The 21,883-nt window shown below is 41.2% G+C and overlaps 1 protein-coding gene across 4 annotated transcripts in view; it reads right to left on the minus strand.

Annotated features, from left to right (window-relative positions):
- Positions 1-21,883, minus strand: part of LOC117527323 (transmembrane protein 184B-like) — a 72,480-nt gene that overhangs the window by 50,326 nt on the left and 271 nt on the right. For 2 of the 4 annotated variants that reach the window (XM_034189637.1, XM_034189638.1), the window contains exons 1-2: positions 21,707-21,878; positions 8,469-8,696 (exon numbers count right to left, since the gene is read on the minus strand). In XM_034189637.1, the coding sequence (XP_034045528.1) occupies positions 8,469-8,696 (228 nt within the window). In that variant the 5' untranslated portion in view covers positions 21,707-21,878. Of the gene's footprint in view, positions 1-8,468; positions 8,697-21,706; positions 21,879-21,883 lie in introns of those variants that run through there. The other 2 variants (XM_034189635.1, XM_034189636.1) reach the window with 2 other exon arrangements.

The following is a 21,883-nucleotide window of genomic DNA, read 5'->3' on the forward strand; positions in this document are numbered from 1 at the left end:
GCCGTTAAAATTTTCACTGAAAACCAGCTTAATTTTTCGAACCATGTCCACTTCGATGTGTCTCACAGGTTTAGAAAAAAATTTGATCAAACAAAGCGCCAGTCTCTCAGCAACTTCTCAGACAAAGGAATTCCGACGAGGGGCTGGACGACTCCTCCCACAAGGAGTGCTCACAGGAGAATGACATCACCGACAGGCATGGAAAAACTCACGCATGCGCACAAGGGTTCAAGCATGACTGACGTAAAAACATATGAATGAAATCCATATAGTTTTTGAAAAAAATAAAAAGGACCTATACTTTATGGACAGCCCTCGTATTTTATGTAACCGATTTGAAAGAGTGTCTGAGTTGTTCTGTGTTTCAAAAGAATAAGTACTGTACATTTTATCTCTGCATCAAAAGTTGTCTCTTAATGAGAGTGACCAGCGCAATACAGTCTGTCTGCTTTTAATCACACTTTGTTCACTACCTTTGTGAGCGCACAGTGGGTCTTTTGCAAGATCATAAATTATATTTTGAAGAGGATCCTCGGTTCAAATCCCCACCAGACCTGAAAAATCTCTAAGGACCCTTGGGTATGATCCGTAATCACCTACCTGCTCCTGGGGCAGTTGAATGACTTACATGGCAGTACCCTGACATCAGTGTATGTGTGTGAATGTGAGGCATCAATGTAAAAAGTGTTGAGCTTCTGATTCAGATGGAAAAGCTGTATATAAATGCACTCCATTTTAAACAGAAATTTGTCCCATACATGCTCAGTTGCGCCTGTATGACTGCTGAACCTGAACTCTGTGTGCTGGTGATCAAACTGTCTGCCGGGCATGTAGTGTTTTCTTTTAGTGAGGGGATTTTTTTTTTTTGTACGTTTTAATTATTATTATTATTTATTTTATTTCAGCATTTTTTAGTTTCACAATCCTTACTGTAGTGTATTTGAGCTGTGTGGTGTAAATTCAATAAATTCTCCTCCTAGCCATTTGTTCATTCACAAAGGTGGCACAAATATAAATGTGCAGCTTTCTGCTGCGCTCGTAATCAGCTTGGATCACGGCTCCGTTACACTACTTACCACAAGTAACATTAAGCCCACATAATACAGCACACTTTCCTGGGGTCCAGGGAGAGCTGTCCTGGTTCTGTCACTTCACAACTTAAATCCAAGCATTCCTCTTTTTCGTGTCTGCTGGAAATCGATGGACAAGCACTCTGTGTCTGTAGCTACGACTGTTACAGTCAATCGCTGTGCAATAATACACCATAATAACTAGTTTTAACAAGAAACATACATGATGGAAAGCCATATAGCAGAGTTGCTACACTGCTGTTATCCTCAACATACCAATACCATGTGTGCGCTGCATGATGGGACCAGAAGTACACACTGCGAAGGTCAAGTACCTTTTCTATGTCACAACTAGTAACATTAAAAAAAAAAAAAAAAAAAAATAGAAGAAATGTATGGTATACTTCGGCCCATATTTGACATCATACTATGTGTGTACACTGGGGTAAAAAAGTATTTAGTCAGTCCCTGATTGTGCAAGTTCTCCTACTTAAGCTGCGTTCACACCGGGTGCGACGCGAGCGACTGCAGCCACAGGTTGCCATGTAATCCCTATGTAAGGATGCATTTTGGCGCCAAACCGCGCAGCGCGACACGATGGACGCGAGTGAAGGGATTTTGAGCGTTTTGCACATTTGTGGCGCGATATTGCGTCGCGTCACGTCGCGTTGCCCTCCTCCCCAAGTTCAAAAATCTGAACTTTTTCGTCTCGACGCGATGACCAATCAGGGACTGAATATGTAGTGACGTGGAGATGTCTGGAGTTTGACTGAAGATGTGAACATGTCCTGTATCTGGTAGCAGCCTGTGAGCAGGACATACGTCTCTTTTGTCCTTTATTTCACAATCATGACAGAGTTTTTGGAGCGAACAGCAGCACCACAGCAGGGGGAGCAGAGTTTCTTTTTATTTTTATTTTACGTGCGCGCGCGAATCATCCTGGAGATTATTTTACTTATTAACTACACAGCTGTATAATAAAGCAAATGGTGACTGGTTTCTAAACACAATTACGACAGAGTTTTTGGAGCGAGCAGCAGCCCTACTTGCAGCAGCGGGAGCGGAGCTTTTTCCTTTTCTTTTTTACGTGCGCGCGCGCGAATCGTCTGTAGAGAATATTTTATTAATTAACTACACAGATGTATAATAAAACAAATGGTGACTGGTTTCTAAACACAATTATGACAGTTTTTGGGGGGAAGATTTTCTTTTTCTTTTTATTGTTTACATGTGTGCGCGTGAATGGGACAGTTGGTCCTCAAACTGGGTCCCGCAGAGGCGGAAGGACCGCTGAAAGCAACCGTCACCCAGACACAGCTCCTGCAGCAAATAATGATACTCTTTGTATTGGGAGCTTTCCACAGCAACTCGCTCCGTGTGATCAAGGTCCGTCATGTTAGCTTGACTGACAACCAGAGCCGGCGAGCGGAATGGAAGCTCCTATTTGATGATGCACCGGGGCGAATTTTCGCAGCGAAAGTCCACCCAAGCAGAGCGACACACCGGGCGAAGGAGGCGCGTCTGTCGCCTGGCGACCCACGCGAATTTGTAGCGTCTGATCGCGCCCGGTGTGAACGCGGCATTAGAAAGATGAGAGCGGCCTGTAATTTTCAACATAGGTACACTTCAACTATGAGAGACAAAATGAGAAAAAAAAAAAATCCAGGAAATCACACTGTAGGACTTTTAAAGAATTTTGTAAATTATGGTGGAAAATAAGTATTTGGTCAATAACAAAAGTTCAACTCAATACTTTGTAACATAATCTTTGTTGGCAATGACAGAGGTCAAACATTTCCTGTACATCTTCACCAGGTTTGCACACGCTGTAGCTGGTATTTTTGCAGATCTCCTCTAGAGCAGTGATGTTTTGGGGCTGTCACTGGGCAACATGGACTTTCAACTCCCTCAACAAATTTTCTATGGGGTTGAGGTCTGGAGACTGGCTTGGCCACTCCAGGACCTTGAAATGGTTTTTACGGAGCCACTCCTTCGTTGCCCGAGCGATGTGTTTGGGATAATTTTTATGCTGGAAAACCCAGCCATGTTGCATCTTCAATGCTCTCACTGATGGAAGGAGGTTTAGTCTTAAAAATCTCACAATACATGGCCCTGTTCATTCTTCCCTTAACACAGATCAGTCGTCCTGTCCCCTTTGCAGAAAAACAGCCCCAAAGCATGATGTTTCCACTAGAGCATGACACGGGAGTGGATTTCCACTCCCGTCCCATCACGCTCCCAGAAAAAAAAAATCCCATCCCGTCCCAATCCTGGACCGGAGTAAAAAAATAAATCCCATCCCGTCCTACTCCTGTAAAGATGACTCCCAATCCCATCCCACTCCCACTCAAAATCAGTCCCACTCCCATCCCACTCCCGTTTGTCTTGTTTTCCCCCCTTGTGATGAGACTGAAACTTGAAAGCACTCACTTCGGTGCAGACATTAAAGGGATATACTGTTCAAGCCTACGCACCTTTTTGAGCTCCTCCAGAACGATGACCTTCACTTTTTCGTATTCAGAGTCTACGTGTTTGGAGACGGTCCTCGCTGAGGGCAGGAGGTCTTCTGCTAAGATGGCGCCTCCGTGTGTAGATCCAATGTCAAGTAACTCCTGAACCACCGACAGAAACCGTTGCCCCTCCACGATGGCAAAGGGACGCAGGTCTTGGCTGCACATACAAGCTATTTCTTCAGTGAGTTGGACCTTCACACCGGCAGGCAATTTTCGTTTAAGAAATGAAACCATTTTGGGCTGGGCGCATTCCTTTATATTACAGGTGTGTCTTTGAAGCCCACTTGTTCCGGACTCCGTGGAGTACTTAACACAGATCAGGCAGGTTCTGCACGCTCCAGACACTGTTTCATTTCCGTCAACTTCGACACGATAAAATTTTTGCAGTACAGCTGACCTACCCCTTAGGTCTACGAGTCTTACAGCACTGTCTTTGTTTGTAACTTTCCATTGTATGTTTTCTTTTTCTCCTTTCTCCATGATCTCGTCTGTGTGTGGCTGTGTTAGCTTGGTTTCGCAGAAAGAATTTGGGCTTGCGGGTGCTCTGTATTTAAGTTCCGGCCCGGAAATACTGGAGCTGCTGGTGCGGAGCGGAAGTCAAAGCACTGTTGGATATGTAGTTCTTTACTGAAAAACGACTGTAACAATGGACGGGTGTAATTTTGGTTGTTTTAAATAGATGAAAATCATCATCTATTGTTGGCATTCCCGCTCCTACCCGCTCCCGTTCATTTTTATTCTCGTCCCATCCCAATATATAAATAAAAAAATAAATACAATTTTGACTCCCATCCCGCGGGAATCACGTGACCCACGGGAATTCCCGAAAAATGTCATCCTCTAGTTTCCACCCCATGCTTCACAGTAGATATGGTGTTCTTGGAATGCAACTCAACATTCTTCTTCCTCCATACACGACGAGTTGAGTTTTTACCAAAATGTTCTATTTTGGTTTCATCTGACCACATGATATTCTCCCAATCCTCTTCTGGATCATCTATATGCTCTCTGGCAAACTTCAAACAGACGTGGACATGTACTGGCTTAAGCAGGGGGACACACGTGGCACTGCAGGATCTGAGTCCCTCTGCGTAGTGTGTAGCCTTTGTTACTTTGGTCCCAGCTCTCTGCAGGTCATTCATCAGGTCCCTCTGTGTAGTTCTGCGATTTTTGTTCACAGTTCTCATGATCATTTTGACCCCACGGGATGACATCTTGCGAGGAGATTGAGGGAGATTATCAATGGTCTTGTATGGCTTCCATTTTCTTACAACTGCTCCCACAGTTGATTTATTCACACCAACCTGTTTGACTATTGTAGATTCACTCTTCCCAGCCTGGTGCACATCTACAATTTTCTTCCTGGTGTCCTTTGACAGCTCTTTGGTCTTGGCCATGGTGGAGTTTGGAGTCTGACTGTTTGAGGCTGTGGACAGGTGTAGTTTATACAGATGAGTTCAAACAGGTGCCAGTAATACAGGTAACAGGTGGAAGACAGAAGAGCTTCTTAAAGAAGTTGTTACAGGTCTGTGAGAGCCAGAAACCTTCCTTGTTTGTGGGTGACCAAATACATATTTTCCACCATAATTTACAAATAAATTAATTAAAAATCCCACAATTTGATTTCTTGGATTTTTTTTCTCATTTTGTCTCTCATAATTGAAGTGTACCTATGTTGAAAATTACAGACCTCTCTCATTTTTCTGAGTAGGAGAACTTGCACAATCAGGGGCTGACTAAATACTTTTTTACCCCACTGTATGTGTATTCATGCATACAGTTTTGGCTAATTCTCCCTACTGCAGACAGGAGGAGAGAGAGAGAAAAAAAAAAAAATCAACTCAGAATGCACTGTGTTGTCAACACTTTTTTCTTTAGCAGATCAATGCACTTCCAGTAGCAATGAGAATTTTCACTTAGCAGTGCCTGTGCTCCTGTGCTTTATTTTGTCATTATTTTAGTGTTTGTCTACTGTTACCGTATTTTCCGGACTATAAGTCGCACTTTTTTACATGTTTTGGCCGGGGGTGCGACCTATACTCCGGTGCGACTTATAAATGAAAAATATACCGGTAGGATCTCAAATAATTTACTGTAACAAAACAATTTTACGTGACAGAGTCATCTATGTTTTAAAATGGCCACCGGAAAAGGAAATGCAATGCATCATGGACACTGTAGTATGGCGGCCGTCCTATAAGTCACGCTGGTCACGATAACCAATCAGAGAACAGAACGTTGGACGCATATTCCTCACCTCACCCACAGCGTGTGAAGCTGAGGAACACGGTGCTTGCTGTTATTCCAGCATGGTGAACAAAACAGCTTCAACCCTTGGATATCAGTGTGAGCAGAGTGTTTAAGTTGACGCTGAGAGCTGCGTGGGTGCACTGGGTGAGCGACGGCGGAGGATTAGTGTGTGCACTTGGGAGGAGCTGGCGTCGAAGATTGTGAAAAGCGTTTGAAGCAGACGAACATGGTGTTTATTCCGGGACGGCTAACAAAACAGCTTCAACCCTTGGATATCAGTGTGAGCAGAGTTGACGCTGAGAGCTGCATGGGAGCACTGAGCGACGGCGGAGGATTAGCGTCTGCACTTGGAAGGAGCTGGATCGACACCGCTGGGTGGTCATGAGCTGCGCAGGTAGGTGCTGCATGGTTCGGCTCGCAATGTGGTCCGCAAAATACAAACATATCTGTAGGTAAAATGCAGCTCACGAGAGGGCACTCAAGGCTTGTGTGACTGTTCCTGCGACTTCTGACTACCATAGAAAAATACAAATTTTAACGTTACTGATAACTTAACAAGACAACGGAGAAGGCCCGAAAAAATGCCACCAAAAAGAAAATCATACTCTGCAGATTATAAGTTACGACTGGTAAAATATGCATCTGAAAATGGTAGCCATCACAATATTATCATCTGAACTTTTCATGTTAAGTTAACATACCTGTATGTCCATGGGACTTATAGTCCAGTGCAACTTATTTATGGTTTATTTTTTCTTTATAATGGATAAAGTGGCTGGTGCGACTTATACTCCGGTGCGACTTATTTATGGTTTATTTTTCTTTATAATGGATAAAGTGGCTGGTGCGACTTATACTCCGGTGCGACTTATAGTCCGGAAAATACGGTACTTATGCATTATCTCCAAGTCTGTCATCAGGGTGTTCCCTGAACTGAAACACTTTGCTGAGAGCTGGTGAGTCTCACAGAGAAATCCACACAAGTTTATCCAATTTTGGTGAAGTGTGACTATGAAGAGTTGGAGAGAAAGCAACGGCAGGTGACGATGGCGTACGGCTGCTCGCAGTCTCAAAGGGAGAGCTGTGAACCAGCAATATGCTGATTGGTGAACCTCGGAAATATTCAGCAAAAACAAGTAGTCCACCCCCATTGTGGTACTCAAGTACCTATATGTGGTAGGGAGAATTGATACTAGGATTTTATCACTCTTATTCAGACACACAGCTGCCTCCCACTTACACAATATCACAGCTATCACCTTTCCTGCCCTGTAAACACACACCTTTGGAAAAAACATTTAGTGAAAACAAACCAAGCATCATGTCCCACACCATGCAGAAGGCTTGTTGCTTGGTGACAGTCTTCTCCTGTGCACATGCACAAACACACATTCACACCCATCCCTTGCTCTCTGCTGATGTCCTTGCAAAGCCAAGATCAGCTGTTACCAGAGTAACAGAAGGCTCCTCTTTAACGCCGTCTGTGAAGAGCTGCAGTAAACCATGTCAGAGGAATCATTAATGAAATAAGTGATCTCTTTTACATAAAAGAAGTGCTTAACAACTGTAACATCCATCCATTTTCTACACCCACATCTTCCATTTGAGGGTCATGGGGGGCTAGAGCCTATCCCAGCAGTATGACTACCATATGAGGCCTGTTATTTTAACACAGCAGGCTACAATTACTGACTAGAAGTCAACCATGAACACAACAGTGTATCTATCACTACACATAATGCTAAACTGCAAGAAATTAGGGTTGGTAATCAGCCATATTAGCTGCTTGGATGAACTGTATGTTGTGGTGGCCAAGCAGGTAGTGCGCTTATTTCCAGAGCAGAAGGTTCCTGGTTCAAGTCCACCCCTGCCAATTATTCATGGAACATGGAGTTGCATCAGAAAAGACAGCCAGCGTAAAACTTGTGCCAAATCAACATGCGGATCCATATTAGATCTGCTGTGGCGACCCCAAGGAAAATGGGAGAAACTGAAAGAACTTACGATTGTATATTGGTGGTAGTAAGTTTTTGTGATGAAATACTTGAATTCACAAATTGGTTAACCGCTGTACTGAACAGCCCAACAAGTCTGCTGTTCATACGTCATTGACAAAGCAACAACAGAAATCCTATTATCTTCCATTGAAGATATCAGACCAGGATTATTTTCCTTCATTTACCTCTCCATACAGGGTGCTACTCCAGTGTGAAGTTTCACTCAAATACACTAAACAGATTTGGAGAAGCAGTGCTTACAGTCAATAGAAGATGCATCAATTAAACAAAAATCCAATTATCTCCCCTTGATGACAAACTGAAATAATTTGCTTCATGCACATCTTCATATGCTGTGAAATACTGAAATCACTAAATGGGTAAGGAGGAGTTGCGCTTAAAAGAATCAAAGAGATGGACATAGAGACAGGATGATTCCTAGAGACTACCACCTCTCCAAAAAGACAAACAATAACCCAGCAGATGGGATTTCACTGACTTACTTTATGATACTCAGAACACATGGCTGTTATCGAACAAGACAGCTGTTGTGTGTGTAATCTGAAAGTTTTCAATTTTGCAGCTTTTTCTATCTACCAGATCCATTTTTAACTTAAACATGATTCAGCTCTACTTACCTGATGACATGTGATCAGGAGGGCTGTCCAAACAAAGAAACCAGATATTGTTTGGGCAGTGGGGGTCATGAGAAAAATCAGCTCATCGTGTGTGACCACTGGGGTGTCTGGTACCAAGGAGGAGTTGGTGGTTGGGGTTGTGACTGGAATCCCCGGAGCAAAGCCGACCGGAGAGTCATTCCCCGGCCTCCCTGACACAGGGATGTCTCGCCGCCAAAGTTGACTCATCTGAATGAAGAGAATCAAAAAGAGAGAGAGAGGAAGAGGAGAGTTCAGGGACTTTAATAATTAATATGTGAGCAACAAAAACTAACTATTCATTTTCACACACACATCCCAAGATTCTGGAAAGTCATGTTGAAATAACACACACACGCCCCACAAGGAAAAGCATCACAATAGGCATGTAATCTAAAGCATTCGTTAAATGAGGAAAACAGCGAAAGATACACTGCAAACTAGGGCGGCCTCAGGATTCACATGACAAAAAAGAGACTGTGTGAACAGACGGATGAAGCGGGATGAAAACCAGAGACTGAAGACAGGAGGCAGAAGGTAAGTGGGTGAAAGGAGGCTGCTGGAGAGCAAAATAAAACAGAAGGTGTGTTTGCATGTGTTGTGGGGGCTGAATCCCTCAAACACAGCAAATTACTGTTTGAGGGCTGATGACCCGATTTCTCTTATTTTTCCTGTTTGTCTTTCAAAGGACTAAGGAGGATGAAAAATAAGCATAAAAAGAAGCAAGTAAGGAATGACAGACATAGAATAGAAAGATGTGATATAGGTACTAGGGATATATCAGACCATTCACCAATCTATTTAACGCTTCATTTGGATATAAGACCTAAAAAGACAATATGGAGACTAAATATAAGTTTATTAAATAATAAAAACGTTATAAAAGAGGTTAAAGCAGAAACAGAAAACTTTGTGCAATTAAATGACAATGAACAAGTCAATCCTAATATTATATGGGACACTTTGAAAGCTGTTATAAGAGGGAAATTTATAATCACTGAGTACAGCTATTAAGAGAGCAAAAGAAAAACTTAATGATCTGGAAAATACATTAAAAAGCTTGGAAAGTGGACTTCCGGTGGAGCGGGCGTCCGACATGGCCGCATAGTTTAAGTGCTGCGGAGCCGCTCTCCTTCCTCCCCCTTAAAAGTTCCGAGAGATAGGATCTAAACACTTGAAATATTTGCCGGGGGACGCACAACTTTGCTTTAGTATGCAACAAGTCCAGAAAACTCTTACGCAGTACGGTTTAAGGAGCCTCGCACGACAGACGGAGGGAAGCACGGAGAACAACATGGCGGCTACTCCAAAACGATTACAGACGGACACCGCAACCGAGATAACGACCATTAAAACGCTGCTACAGAATATCGCTTCCGATATGAGCGGATTAAAGTCCGGTATGGATGCAGTTCAGGCAGCGGTGGATAACCTGGGAGCTCGGATGACTGAAGCTGAGACTCGAATATCAGATCTGGAAGATCAGAGTCAGAACCTGGATGCCACGGTCGGCACGGTGACCAAAACCATCGCCCAGTTGCAGGAGAAAGTAATGTACCTCGAGGACGCCGGCCGCCACAATAACATCCGTATAGTTGGAATAGAGGAGTGCGCCGAAGAGCGAGACGTGCATAAGTTTGTGCAGAAGCTCCTGGTGGAAGTTCTGGATATTGAAATGGGGCCGGAGTTCGAAATTGAGCACGCCCACAGAGCAGGTCAGCGGGGCAATCGGGCCCGGCATGTTCTGGTACGTTTCCTGAGGTTCGGAGCCAGAGAGACGGTGCTGCGCGCAGCTCGGGAGAAGGAGCGAGTGGAATGGTGAGGAAAGAGCATTTCTTTCTTTCAGAATCTCTCCCAAGATGTCATACAGAAGCGCAAAAAATTTGACAGAGCGAAGAGACAGCTTCAAGAGAAAGGGCTTCGTTACTCTATGTTGTACCCGGCCATGCTGAGAGTGGTGGCAGACAACATCCGACACACCGTCACCTCTCCTGAAGAGGTGATGGACTTTATCTCTAAGAGAGCCTGATAAAAATACCGCGGAGACGGACAGGATGGTGCCGCTTACGGCTCCACTTAAACGAACTGTTACGTGAGTCATTCCGATTTCGTTTTTAAACACAATTATACTCAGGTTCATATGGTTCAGTGCTGGAGCAAAGCAAAACATTTTTGGGTTTATTACTGCATGCGTTTTCTTTTTCTCACGGTTTAAAATTATATTCCACACGCAACAGGTATTTTACGTTTCTAATCTTTTACCTCTTCTGGACTGGAAATATTATTGAGGATGTTTATGTAGTAAACAGCTGAAGAACTGTTTAGGCCACTAAAGATGTATGATGGACATTCAGCATGTTAATGCAAGTGTCAAACACTGGTATTCCAGTGATTCCTGTTTGAATTTATGCTTTAAATGCTGACTTGCAGGTGGTGAATTTTTTATTTTATTTTATTTATTTATTTTTGTCCTTTATATACTGAATCATAAGGAGTGATGGGTGTTTTCTATCTTAGTGGGGCTATTTTATTTATTGTTTTTGAAAGTCTGGCTATTTGTATAAACTTATCTTTCCCTGGTGCTGTAAATGATCATATGAATATATGGGGGGGGGGGACTGCGGAGGCCGGGTCGGGACCTCAGGTGTTTCACAGACATATTATTTCGTGTCTTGTATTTGGGGATAAAGGAGCAATCCTGTTTTTTTGTTTTTTTTTCTCTCTGTTTTTGGCCTTTTTCTTTTATGTGTACATTACAGTCACAATGATATCAAGCTGCTTTCACATGATTACATCTTCATGGGTTGGTTTTTCAAAGTTCAATATGAGGGCTGAGAGTAAAATAATAGAGAGGTTATTTTAGGATGGTTCATACACTTAAATTTATGTCTTGGAATGTTAAGGGGGCCAATCTTGCTATAAAAAGAAAGAAACTTCTCCTGTACCTTAAACAAAAAAAGGTAGATGTCTGTTTTTTACAAGAAACTCATCTAGATAATGAGGAGTCAACAAAACTGCAGAGGGATTGGGTCAACAAAGTATTTTATAGTGCCTACTCATCTAGCCAAAGGTGTGTCTGTATCCTATTACGTAAAGGTGTAAATATTACTATTCACAAACAACTCTCGGACAGGGAAGGCAGGTGGGTAGCAGTAAGTGCAGATATGTTTGGTAGCAGATGCTCTTTTATTAATATATATGCACCAAACATAGACTCTCCTGATTTTTTTGCTAATATATGTAAGGTGGCTAAACAATTGGTTCTTACATAATTATTGGGGGGGGGGACTTTAACCAGATAAGAAACCAAGCCCTAGATAAATCAAAAGCTACCAGGGTGGGATTAGTACATAAATCACAACTAGCCATAGCTGTTCTGGAAGACGAGTTGGGCTTAACTGATATTTGGAGAACGCTACACCCCCGCGAAAGGGAATATACTTTTTATTCAAATCCACACTCTTCATATTCTAGAATAGATTATTTCCTGTTATCAAAACAGTTAGTTAGTGCAGTTGTCTCTACTTCAATTGGAAATATTGTACTTTCAGACCATGCACCAGTTGAGGTGGTGTTGGGTTTTAAAACGGAAAACGAAACCCCCCGAGGTTGGTGGAGACTTAATACCTCTTTGCTCAAAAGTGAAGAATCGTGCAACTTTATCAAGAAGGAAATCCTTGAGTACTGGGAATTTAACAAAGGCTCAGCTTCCAATAGTGGACTAGAATGGGATGCATTTAAGGCCTGTTTGAGGGGCCGCTTAATACAACATAGTTCTTATTTGAAAAAACAAGCCACTGTCCGATTACTTGAATTGGAAAAAGAAATTAAGGATCTGGAAAAAGTGTATGCATCCCAACTAGACCCAACAATCTTTACCCAGTTGAATAAACTGAAATTTGAACTAAACTCCATACTGCAAAAAAGGCTGAATTCTCATTATTCCAATGTAGACAGAAGTATTATGAACAAGGAGAAGCTGCAGGGAGATTTTCAGCCCAAAGAGTAAAACAGCGACATAATCGTACTTTAATAACCTCGGTGGAGAATGAAAATGGGACAATAGTGACAGGCAGAGGAGAAATTAATGAAGTATTTAAGATATTCTATCAAAAATTGTACACTTCACAGGGTGGGACAGAGCAAAAGGATATAGATATGTTTTTGTCCCAAATGGATCTACCTACCCTATCTGAGGAAGATCAAAAGGAGATTGGGGGAGATATTACACTGGGAGAGGATCAGCAAGCTATAAAGAAGATGAGCCCTGGGAAAGCTCCTGGAAATGATGGGCTGCCAATAGATTTTTATAAAGAATTTGTGGACCTACTAGCACCAAAGCTAGTGATAGTTTTTCGAGATGCAATTAAGAGGGGTAATATGCCAGAGAGCATGCAATCTACAGTAATAACCTTGATACATAAGAAAGGTAAAAACCCACAACAGTGTGGAAATTATCGCCCAGTGTCTCTTATAAATGTAGATGCTAAAATACTGGCCAAGGTATTAGCCAGGAGGCTAGAGGTACATTTACCCAACTTGATTCATCTGGATCAGGTAAGGTTTATTAGAGGAAGGTCTTCAGCAGATAACGTACGCAGATTACTACACCTAATCTGGCAGGCAAGGAACTACACTGAATCCATAGTGGCTTTCTCTTTAGATGCAGAGAAAGCTTTTGATAGAGTGGAGTGGACTTACTTGTTCAGAACACTAAACAGGTTTGGATTAGGTCCCTCCTTTATAAATTTGGTTAGTCTCCTATACTGTAATCCCAAGGCCTCGGTTTTGACGAATGGGAATTTATCCTCCTGTTTCCCTTTATTCCGGGGTACAAGACAGGGCTGTCCCCTGAGCCCTCTGCTTTTTGCACTGGCACTGGAACCCATAGCAACAGCCATCAGGAAGAATCCAGTTATTAAGGGTATTTTAGCTGGAAAGTTTGAGCACAAACTATTTCTTTACGCAGATGATATTCTGTTAGTGACTTCAAATCCAGAGACAGCGGTTCCTCAAATTTTGTCTTTAATTGATACTTTCTCTATTCTTTCAGGCTATAAAATAAATTGGGGAAAATCTGAGGCAATGCCACTGTCTAGACAATGCCCACCAAGTATTAGACAGAATTGGCAGTTTAACTGGCTCCCTTGAGGTTTGGTGTACTTGGGGATAAAACTCACACCAGGTTTAAAAGATATTATGACAGAAAATTTACTTCCCACCCTGATGAAAATTGACAACACTTTACAGAATTGGGCTAAATTAGGATTATCTCTGCTGGGTAGAATAAATGTCCTGAAAATGATGATTATCCCACAAATTAACTATATTTTGCACTTGCTACCCATAAGTCTCCCATCCCCGTTACTTAAAAAAATTCAACGTAGCAGTAATTTTTATTTTTTTTATGGGGAGGCAAAAGACCTGATTTAAACAGAAATAAGATGAATGCTGCAATTGAAGATGGAGGTCTCAATCTTCCAAGAATGGATTGGTATCATTATGCCTTCTCTCTCAACCAGCTGGCTAAAATAGACAACACAGAAGCCCAAGTCCCTGGCTGGGTTCTGATTGAAAAGGAACTGACGGAGCCTATTCCATTGCAAGCTTTTATCTCTCAAACTGGATGTGAAAGTCCGTCTGGTAATCCGTTACTGTTATTCGCCAAAGAAACTTGGCAAAGATCACATGATATTACTGGCTCTGACCCCTTTTTTACTAAACAGTCACCCCTTTGGCATAATAAGCAGTTGAAAGTAGGGAAAAAAAACTTTGTATTGGAAATCATGGGCTATAACAGGGATTATATATGTTGGAGATGTTTTTGAGGGTGACAACTTAATGTCCTTTCAACAATTGGCTAGTAAATACAAACTCCCCAAACAGGATTTTTGGAAGTATTTGCAGTTACGAAGCTGTATATTGCAACAAAAACAAAAACTTCCACTGGTTACTCAATCAGAGTTACAAAAAATAATGCAGATTAACTGGGGGGTTAAAGGTGGGGCATCTAAATATTATAGTCTCATGAGAAAATCTCATCCACCCAAACTTGAGGCTCTTAAGAGGGCATGGGAGAAGGATTTAGGGGGTGAGATCGTTGGGGAGAAGTGGGAAGAAATTACCATGTCTTGGCATAAGATATCAAGAGAGACACAGACTCGCTTAATTATGTACAAAATTATACATAGAATGTATTGGACCCCCAGTAAGATGGCAAGGTTAAAGCTCTGTGACTCGGAGTTATGCTGGAGATGTGAGAGGTGGGAGGGAACACTTGTACACATGCTGTATGAGTGTGAAATGACACAGAACCTTTGGAAAAAGATAATAATAGTTATCAACAAAGTTCTGGAGATAGCTATACCTCAGGGCCCTGCCTTGTGTATTTTAGGTTTGATAACAAGTGAAATGAGGTTATCCGGTTAGCAGAACCTATCGTGTAAACTGGCCCTTGTGACAGATTGTAGGATCATCCTTAGACACTGGAAATCAAAAAATGTTATTCCAATCAATGAATGGTTAGAAGAAATTACCAAAATGGCCAACTATGAATGGTTGACTTTTAGAGTGAATGACCAAGAGGAGGTGTTTTTGAAATTATGGGGCCCCTATTTGAACCACTTACAAAATGGGTGATACGTGAAATGTAGTAGTTTGATTTTCATGTGAAGGATGAAATACTCAGACTGTAAAACATCTTGGCTGTGAAGTGGAGGGGAGAGGTGACTGTGGGAGGAGAGCGGAAGAGTTGGAGAACATTAACCTGGGACTCGTGGTATATATATATATATATATATATATATATATATATATATCTCCGGCCACCCACCCAACCCCCTCCCTTTTTTTTTTGTTTTGTTTTTTTTTTTCTCCCCTTTTTCTTGTTGTTAATTTACTGTAGCTGTAGTGGGTTTGTTCTTGTCCCACTGTGTGTGTGTGTTGGTTTTACTGTTTTAAAGTTCATAAAGCAATAAAAAGTGAATTACAAAAAAAAAAAAAAGCTTGGAAAGTGAACATATTAGGAATCAATCTAGTCAGAACCTTGAATTAATTCGACAGGTAAGGACAAAAATTTTAGATATTCAAAAAGAAGAGGAAGAAAAGAAATATAAATTTTTGAAACAGACATATTACGAAACAGGACCAAAGGCAACAAAATTACTTGCTAGGAAAATTCATAAAAAACAAATGCAGCAATCAGTATGCGCAATAGTTGACCCCATAACAGGGAAACTACAAAACAATTTAGAAGGAATCGATAAAGCATTTCAAACATATTATAAGATATTATATACACAACCTGAACAAAGTAATCTAGAAGATGTTAAAATATTTTTAAATTCATTAGATTTACCATCAATTGGAGAAACTCAGAATGAAAGTTTAACTAAACCAACAGATATGAAGGAACTGAAGATGATGTTAAGAAAACTAAAAAACAATAAAACACCAGGTACAGACGGCCTGCCAGCCGAATGGTATAAAACGTTTGAAGAAGAATTATTACCGGTATTATTAAAATCACTGAATTGGACGCTAGTGAAAATGACCACACCACCATCATGGACAGAGGCGATTATAACAGTAATACTAAAGGAAGGCAAGGATAAAATACTGTGCAGCTCGTATAGGCCAATATCAATTCTAAATCAAGATTACAAATTATATGCATTTATAATATCCAGTAGACTGAACTCATTTGTCCCAGACTTGATTGAGGAGGATCTGACCGGTTTTGTCAGTGGCCGACAAACTCAAGATAACATAAGACGTTCTCTTGATATAATTCACAATATTCAGGCAAAAAAGGAGAAAGCAGTACTGATTAGTTTAGATGCTGAAAAAGCCTTTGACTGTGTTAGCTGGGAATATTTATTCTTAGTCTTGAAGCGATTTGGTTTTTCTGAAAGTTCAATTAATAGTATTAGGACACTATACTCAGCACCTACAGCAAGAATTAAGATTAAATGGACGTTTAACAGACCGAATAAATCTGGAGAGATCTACCCGTCAGGGCTGTCCATTATCCCCTAGTTTATTCGCCCTATACATAGAGCCACTAGCCCAGGCTATAAGAGGAAATAATAATATCCAAGGCATAGAAATAAATTCAAGAGAACACAAAAGAGCGTTATACGCTGATGATATTCTTTTATACCTCTCTAATCCAGAACAATCCATTCGGGCCCTTCTAGACTTACTAGACATATTTGGTACTTATTCAGGATATAAATTAAATATAGGTAAAACCCAAATTATGACTTAATTATTCCCCTTCAAAAGAGATTAAAAATAAAATCACCGTTGACTGGTCTAAGAAAGCAATTAGATATTTGGGGGTGTGGCTCACCCACAACCCAGGTGACTTGTATAGGAAAAACTTTGACAATGTAAATAGGAGGCTTAAAGAAGAGTTCACACAATAAGTAACATATATATTTGATTTTAGTGCAAGAATTGAGGTGATAAAGATGTCAGTGTTGCCTAGGTTATTATATTTATTTATGTCATTGCCTGTTAAAATTCCTCACTCACAGTTTCATGAATGGGACAAACAAATATCCAGATTTGTTTGGAAAGGACAAAAACCTAGAGTTAAATACAGTACACTGATGATCAAAAAAGAAAGAGGAGGATTTTCCCTCCAAAGTCTATATGACTACTATCTTGCGGCTCAACTTAAAACAGTTATACAGTGGTGGACGATGCTTGTGAGGCTAGATGGAAGGAAATAGAAAGAAAATGTGGAAATATTCCAGTACAAGCTTTGAATGGCGATCAGAAACTAACAGAGGCGTGTCAAAAGGAGTTAAATCCGCTGGTTTCCTTTACAGTATCAACTTGGTTTGGGGTGGTGAAAAAACTAAATATGAGCGACCAGAGATGAGTTTTAAGATGGGCTGCATTTGATTCAGAGTTCAAACCTAATCAAATGGATTCAGCTTTTAAAAACTGGTCATATAAAGGTATAACTGCATATTGTAAACTATTAAATAAGAATGCCATGCCGAGTTTCCAAAACCTGCAGCAGAAATTTAATATAGAAAACAGATTTTTTTTTTTTTAGGTATTTACAATTACGTCAATATATATTTTCAAAAGTAGTGAAGGTGTCAGAAAATAATGGGATAATTCATCTGGTTATACAAGCTTACCATAATCAATGTAAATCAATCATTTCTAAACTCTATCAAGGCTTGTTGAATGGCAACTGCAAATCAACAGATTATATTAAAAAAAAAGATGGGAGAAAGAACTAAATATGGATATTTTAGATGAACAGTGGGACAGTATGTGTGAATCTGCAATGTCAACTTCTTCCTCAAATTACTGGAGAGAGTTTTGTTGGAAACGTTTGGTCCGATTTTTCATAACTCCAAAATAACAACAAGGGAGAAATTTGGGTGCTGTTAAGTGTTGGAGAGGTTGCAGGGACAAAGAGGCCAACCACACTCACATTTTGTGGTCCTGTCCAAAAATTACTGGATTTTGGAGTGGTGTTAAAGTGGAAATAGAACGGATTTTGGGTTTAGAATTGCAGCAACCCATTTTGACATTAGTGCTAGGAGATCTCCCTGAGGAAATGTCAATAAATGATAGATACTTATTTAAAATCTTTGGTGCTGCAGCCAAAAAACAATTACCCAAAAATGGCTTCTGCCAGACCCTCCAAAGCTGGAGGACTGGCTGAAAAGAGTTGAAGAAACTCACAAAATGGAGAGATTAACATTTATGCTCAGACTGCAGCCAGATCTTTATGTAACAAAGTGGGGGAAATGGACTAAATTTACAGGAAACTGATGTGTGGCTGGTCTCAAGTTCCCTCTGAATATTAAATTCATTGCTGCTCTTAAAATTGTTTTGAATATGATCATGTTTATACCTGTTTACTTTTAATGCTTATTATAGGACTGAATTTGATTTTAGTAACCGACTATTATGTTGTTATTGTTATATTGTTCTGTGGTGTGTGTATAATTAAGTGAAAAATTCAATAAAAACTAAGTGTCAAAAAAAAAAAAGAAGCAAGTTAACCCTATATGGGTCCTGAGGCCCACTGTCCCAGTGCTTTACAGTTGGACGGACTGAGATCATGCAGGTGTAGATGACGTATCTTGTCCAACCACACAGACAGGTAGTGTAGCAGTGTGTATTGATGGCAGAGATCAGAGAAGAATCAGACTGATTCAAGCTGACAGACAGACATTCAAATAACCATTTTGCTACAATCAAGGTTTGTAGAAGAGCATATGTCAACACATAACACAATGAAGTAGATGGGCTACATCAGCAGAAGACTACAATTACCACCCACTAAAAGCAGGATCTTGGTCCAACTTAGCATATTTGCCATTTGTGAAGCAGTGAAGTAGGGTGATGTGGGAGGATCTTACTTTGGGCACTGATAAAGCAAGACTCCACCATCAAGTACCTTACAATTTAAAATAAACATCTCAAATGCTTACATCTTTGAAGTTATTTTCTGCAATGCCCTCTGATGGCCACAATCAAAACAGCGAATATGTCACCAACCTGCTATGTCCAAGTCCTGTGGAGGAGGTCTCACAGATTGGGGATGAGTCTTGCTACAGGCTCCTTGCTACAGGCTCAGCAAACTGGACAGTGGAAAATTGTAAAAACAACTTTACCTGACCTAATGAGTGCAGGGGTGGTGGCCAAATGGTTAGTGCAATTGGTTTCAGTGTGGAAGGTTCCGGGTTTGCCACATTTCTCCATGTATTGTGGAGTTGTGTCAGGAAGGGCATACGGCATAAAAAAAATAAAAAAAAATAAAAAAAACTTGTGCCAAAACCAACAGATTCAACCACCTTGAATCTGCTGTGGCGACGCCAAAAGAAAAACAAGGGAGCAGCTGAAGGGACTTACATAATTGGCTTGATGAGTATCGCTGCAACATTCAGATCGGATTAGGGTTGGGTATCGAGAACCGGTTCTTTTCGGGTATCGTTAAGAAACGATTCGATCCACCGATATCAATAGTCTTTTTGCTTAACAAATCCCTTATCGGTCCTTCAGAGTGACTCCACTTTGAAGCGTGAACCAATGAAGGAATGCTTCGATCCACTGGCTCATAGGTTCTTTGATTCGCTGCTCTTCAGAAGTGGCAACTCTGCTTCTTAATCCCTCTCAAAGCCATTAAAATGTCAATCGTGAGTCACTTTTGTGAGGATTAAAGTCACTAACTGGGGCTCTTGTCTTGTTGCAGTCAAGAAACAAGAATCGCCCTCTGTTCCGTTAGCACAGCTTCAAACGCTGCGCGGCTCTCCGGTCAGAATTAATAACTTCAAAACGAATTGCCGCTTTAAATAAAATGACACCTCTTTCCAAACGCTGTAATACAGATAATAAACTACAATCGACAAAAATGTTTTTCCTCCCAAAATGAAACGTCCTGCATTCTTGATGAATTACACCCTGAAGTGCAGCACTGCCAGCTGCAAGAGCTCAGCTCAGATGTATTTACTTTATTGAACCAACGGTTGGGCGCATAGCCACTCCGTTTTGTAAAATACACAGACCATCAACCAGACTCTCTCTCTGCACACTTCTGGGAGTCTAGCACCACTTTGACTTTGTCCAGGTCCCACTCAGGAATAATTTAGATTTGTAAAATGAGTAGAACATATTCACATCTACACTCAACAAAAATATAAACGCAACACTTTTGGTTTTGCTCCCATTTTGTATGAGATGAACTCAAAGATCTAAAACTTTTTCCACATACACAATATCACCATTTCCCTCAAATATTGTTCGCAAACCAGTCTAAATCTGTGATAGTGAGCACTTCTCCTTTGCTGAGATAATCCATCCCACCTCACAGGTGTGCCATACCAAGATGCTGATTAGACACCATGATTAGTGCACAGGTGTGCCTTAGACTGCCCACAATAAAAGGCCACTCTGAAAGGTGCAGTTTTGTTTCATTGGGGGGGGATACCAGTCAGTATCTGGTGTGACCACCATTTGCCTCATGTAGTGCAACACATCTCCTTTGCATCATCCGTGAAGAGAACACCTCTCCAACGTGCCAAATGCCAGCGAATGTGAGCATTTGCCCACTCAAGTCGGATACGACGAACTGGAGTCAGGTCGAGACCCCGATGAGGACGACGAGCATGCAGATGAGCTTCCCTGAGACGGTTTCTGACAGTTTGTGCAGAAATTCTTTGGTTATGCAAACCGATTGTTTCAGCAGCTGTCCGAGTGGCTGGTCTCAGACGATCTTGGAGGTGAACATGCTGGATGTGGAGGTCCTGGGCTGGTGTGGTTACACGTGGTCTGCGGTTGTGAGGCTGGTTGGATGTACTGCCAAATTCTCTGAAACGCCTTTGGAGATGGCTTATGGTAGAGAAATGAACATTCAATACATGAGCAACAGCTCTGGTTGACATTCCTGCTGTCAGCATGCCAATTGCACGCTCCCTCAAATCTTGCGACATCTGTGGCATTATGCTGTGTGATAAAACTGCACCTTTCAGAGTGGCCTTTTATTGTGGGCAGTCTAAGGCACACCTGTGCACTAATCATGGTGTCTAATCAGCATCTTGGTATGGCACACCTGTGAGGTGGGATGGATTATCTCAGCAAAGGAGAAGTGCTCACCATCACAGATTTAGACTGGTTTGTGAACAATATTTGAGGGAAATGGTGATATTGTGTATGTGGAAAAAGTTTTAGATCTTTGAGTTCATCTCATACAAAATGGGAGCAAAACCAAAAGTGTTGCGTTTATATTTTTGTTGAGTATATATCGAGATAGACAGGTTCATTGTACACATTTTGTGGTCATGATCACAGACACCAGCTCACAGGCAGCTTTCCCACAGAGGAAACTCATCAGTCTTGCTCAGCGTGCCCCTGTGGATAGCTTTTTCAGAAATCTATTACAATGACCTCAATTGAATCTGACGTCTTTGTGACATGCCATGATAAATCCTTGGGCTGAAAGAGCTGCAACATAATGTAAACTAAAGGATCATGAGAAGCACTAAACACAACATGGCCACTTAAACAGTGACCACAGGGCATTCATCAGAGCTGAAACCCACAGAGGACGAAATTTAAGTACTCATAAGGCTGCAGCTGTATCAGTACTGATTATTCTGTGAGTTTTGTTTTGAAACCCACAGCAGAGAACGCAAAAACTGACAAAACGGTAGCTGTTTTATATCATCCATCCTCTCGCTGTTTACCTCCTCCGCAGTAAGATCCGCACAGACTGCGCTGGTTTGACTCCAACCATCAATTTCGGCTCATCGTCTTACGTCGACCGCATACCTTTTGCAGTATTAAAAAGCAAGACGTTAAACGCTAAGTCAGCTGACCATGTGCGTCTACTGCATGATTATTGTATAATCTTCGGAAACTTG

This window comes from Thalassophryne amazonica, chromosome 16 (genome assembly GCF_902500255.1).
Source record: "Thalassophryne amazonica chromosome 16, fThaAma1.1, whole genome shotgun sequence".
NCBI lineage: Eukaryota > Metazoa > Chordata > Actinopteri > Batrachoidiformes > Batrachoididae > Thalassophryne > Thalassophryne amazonica.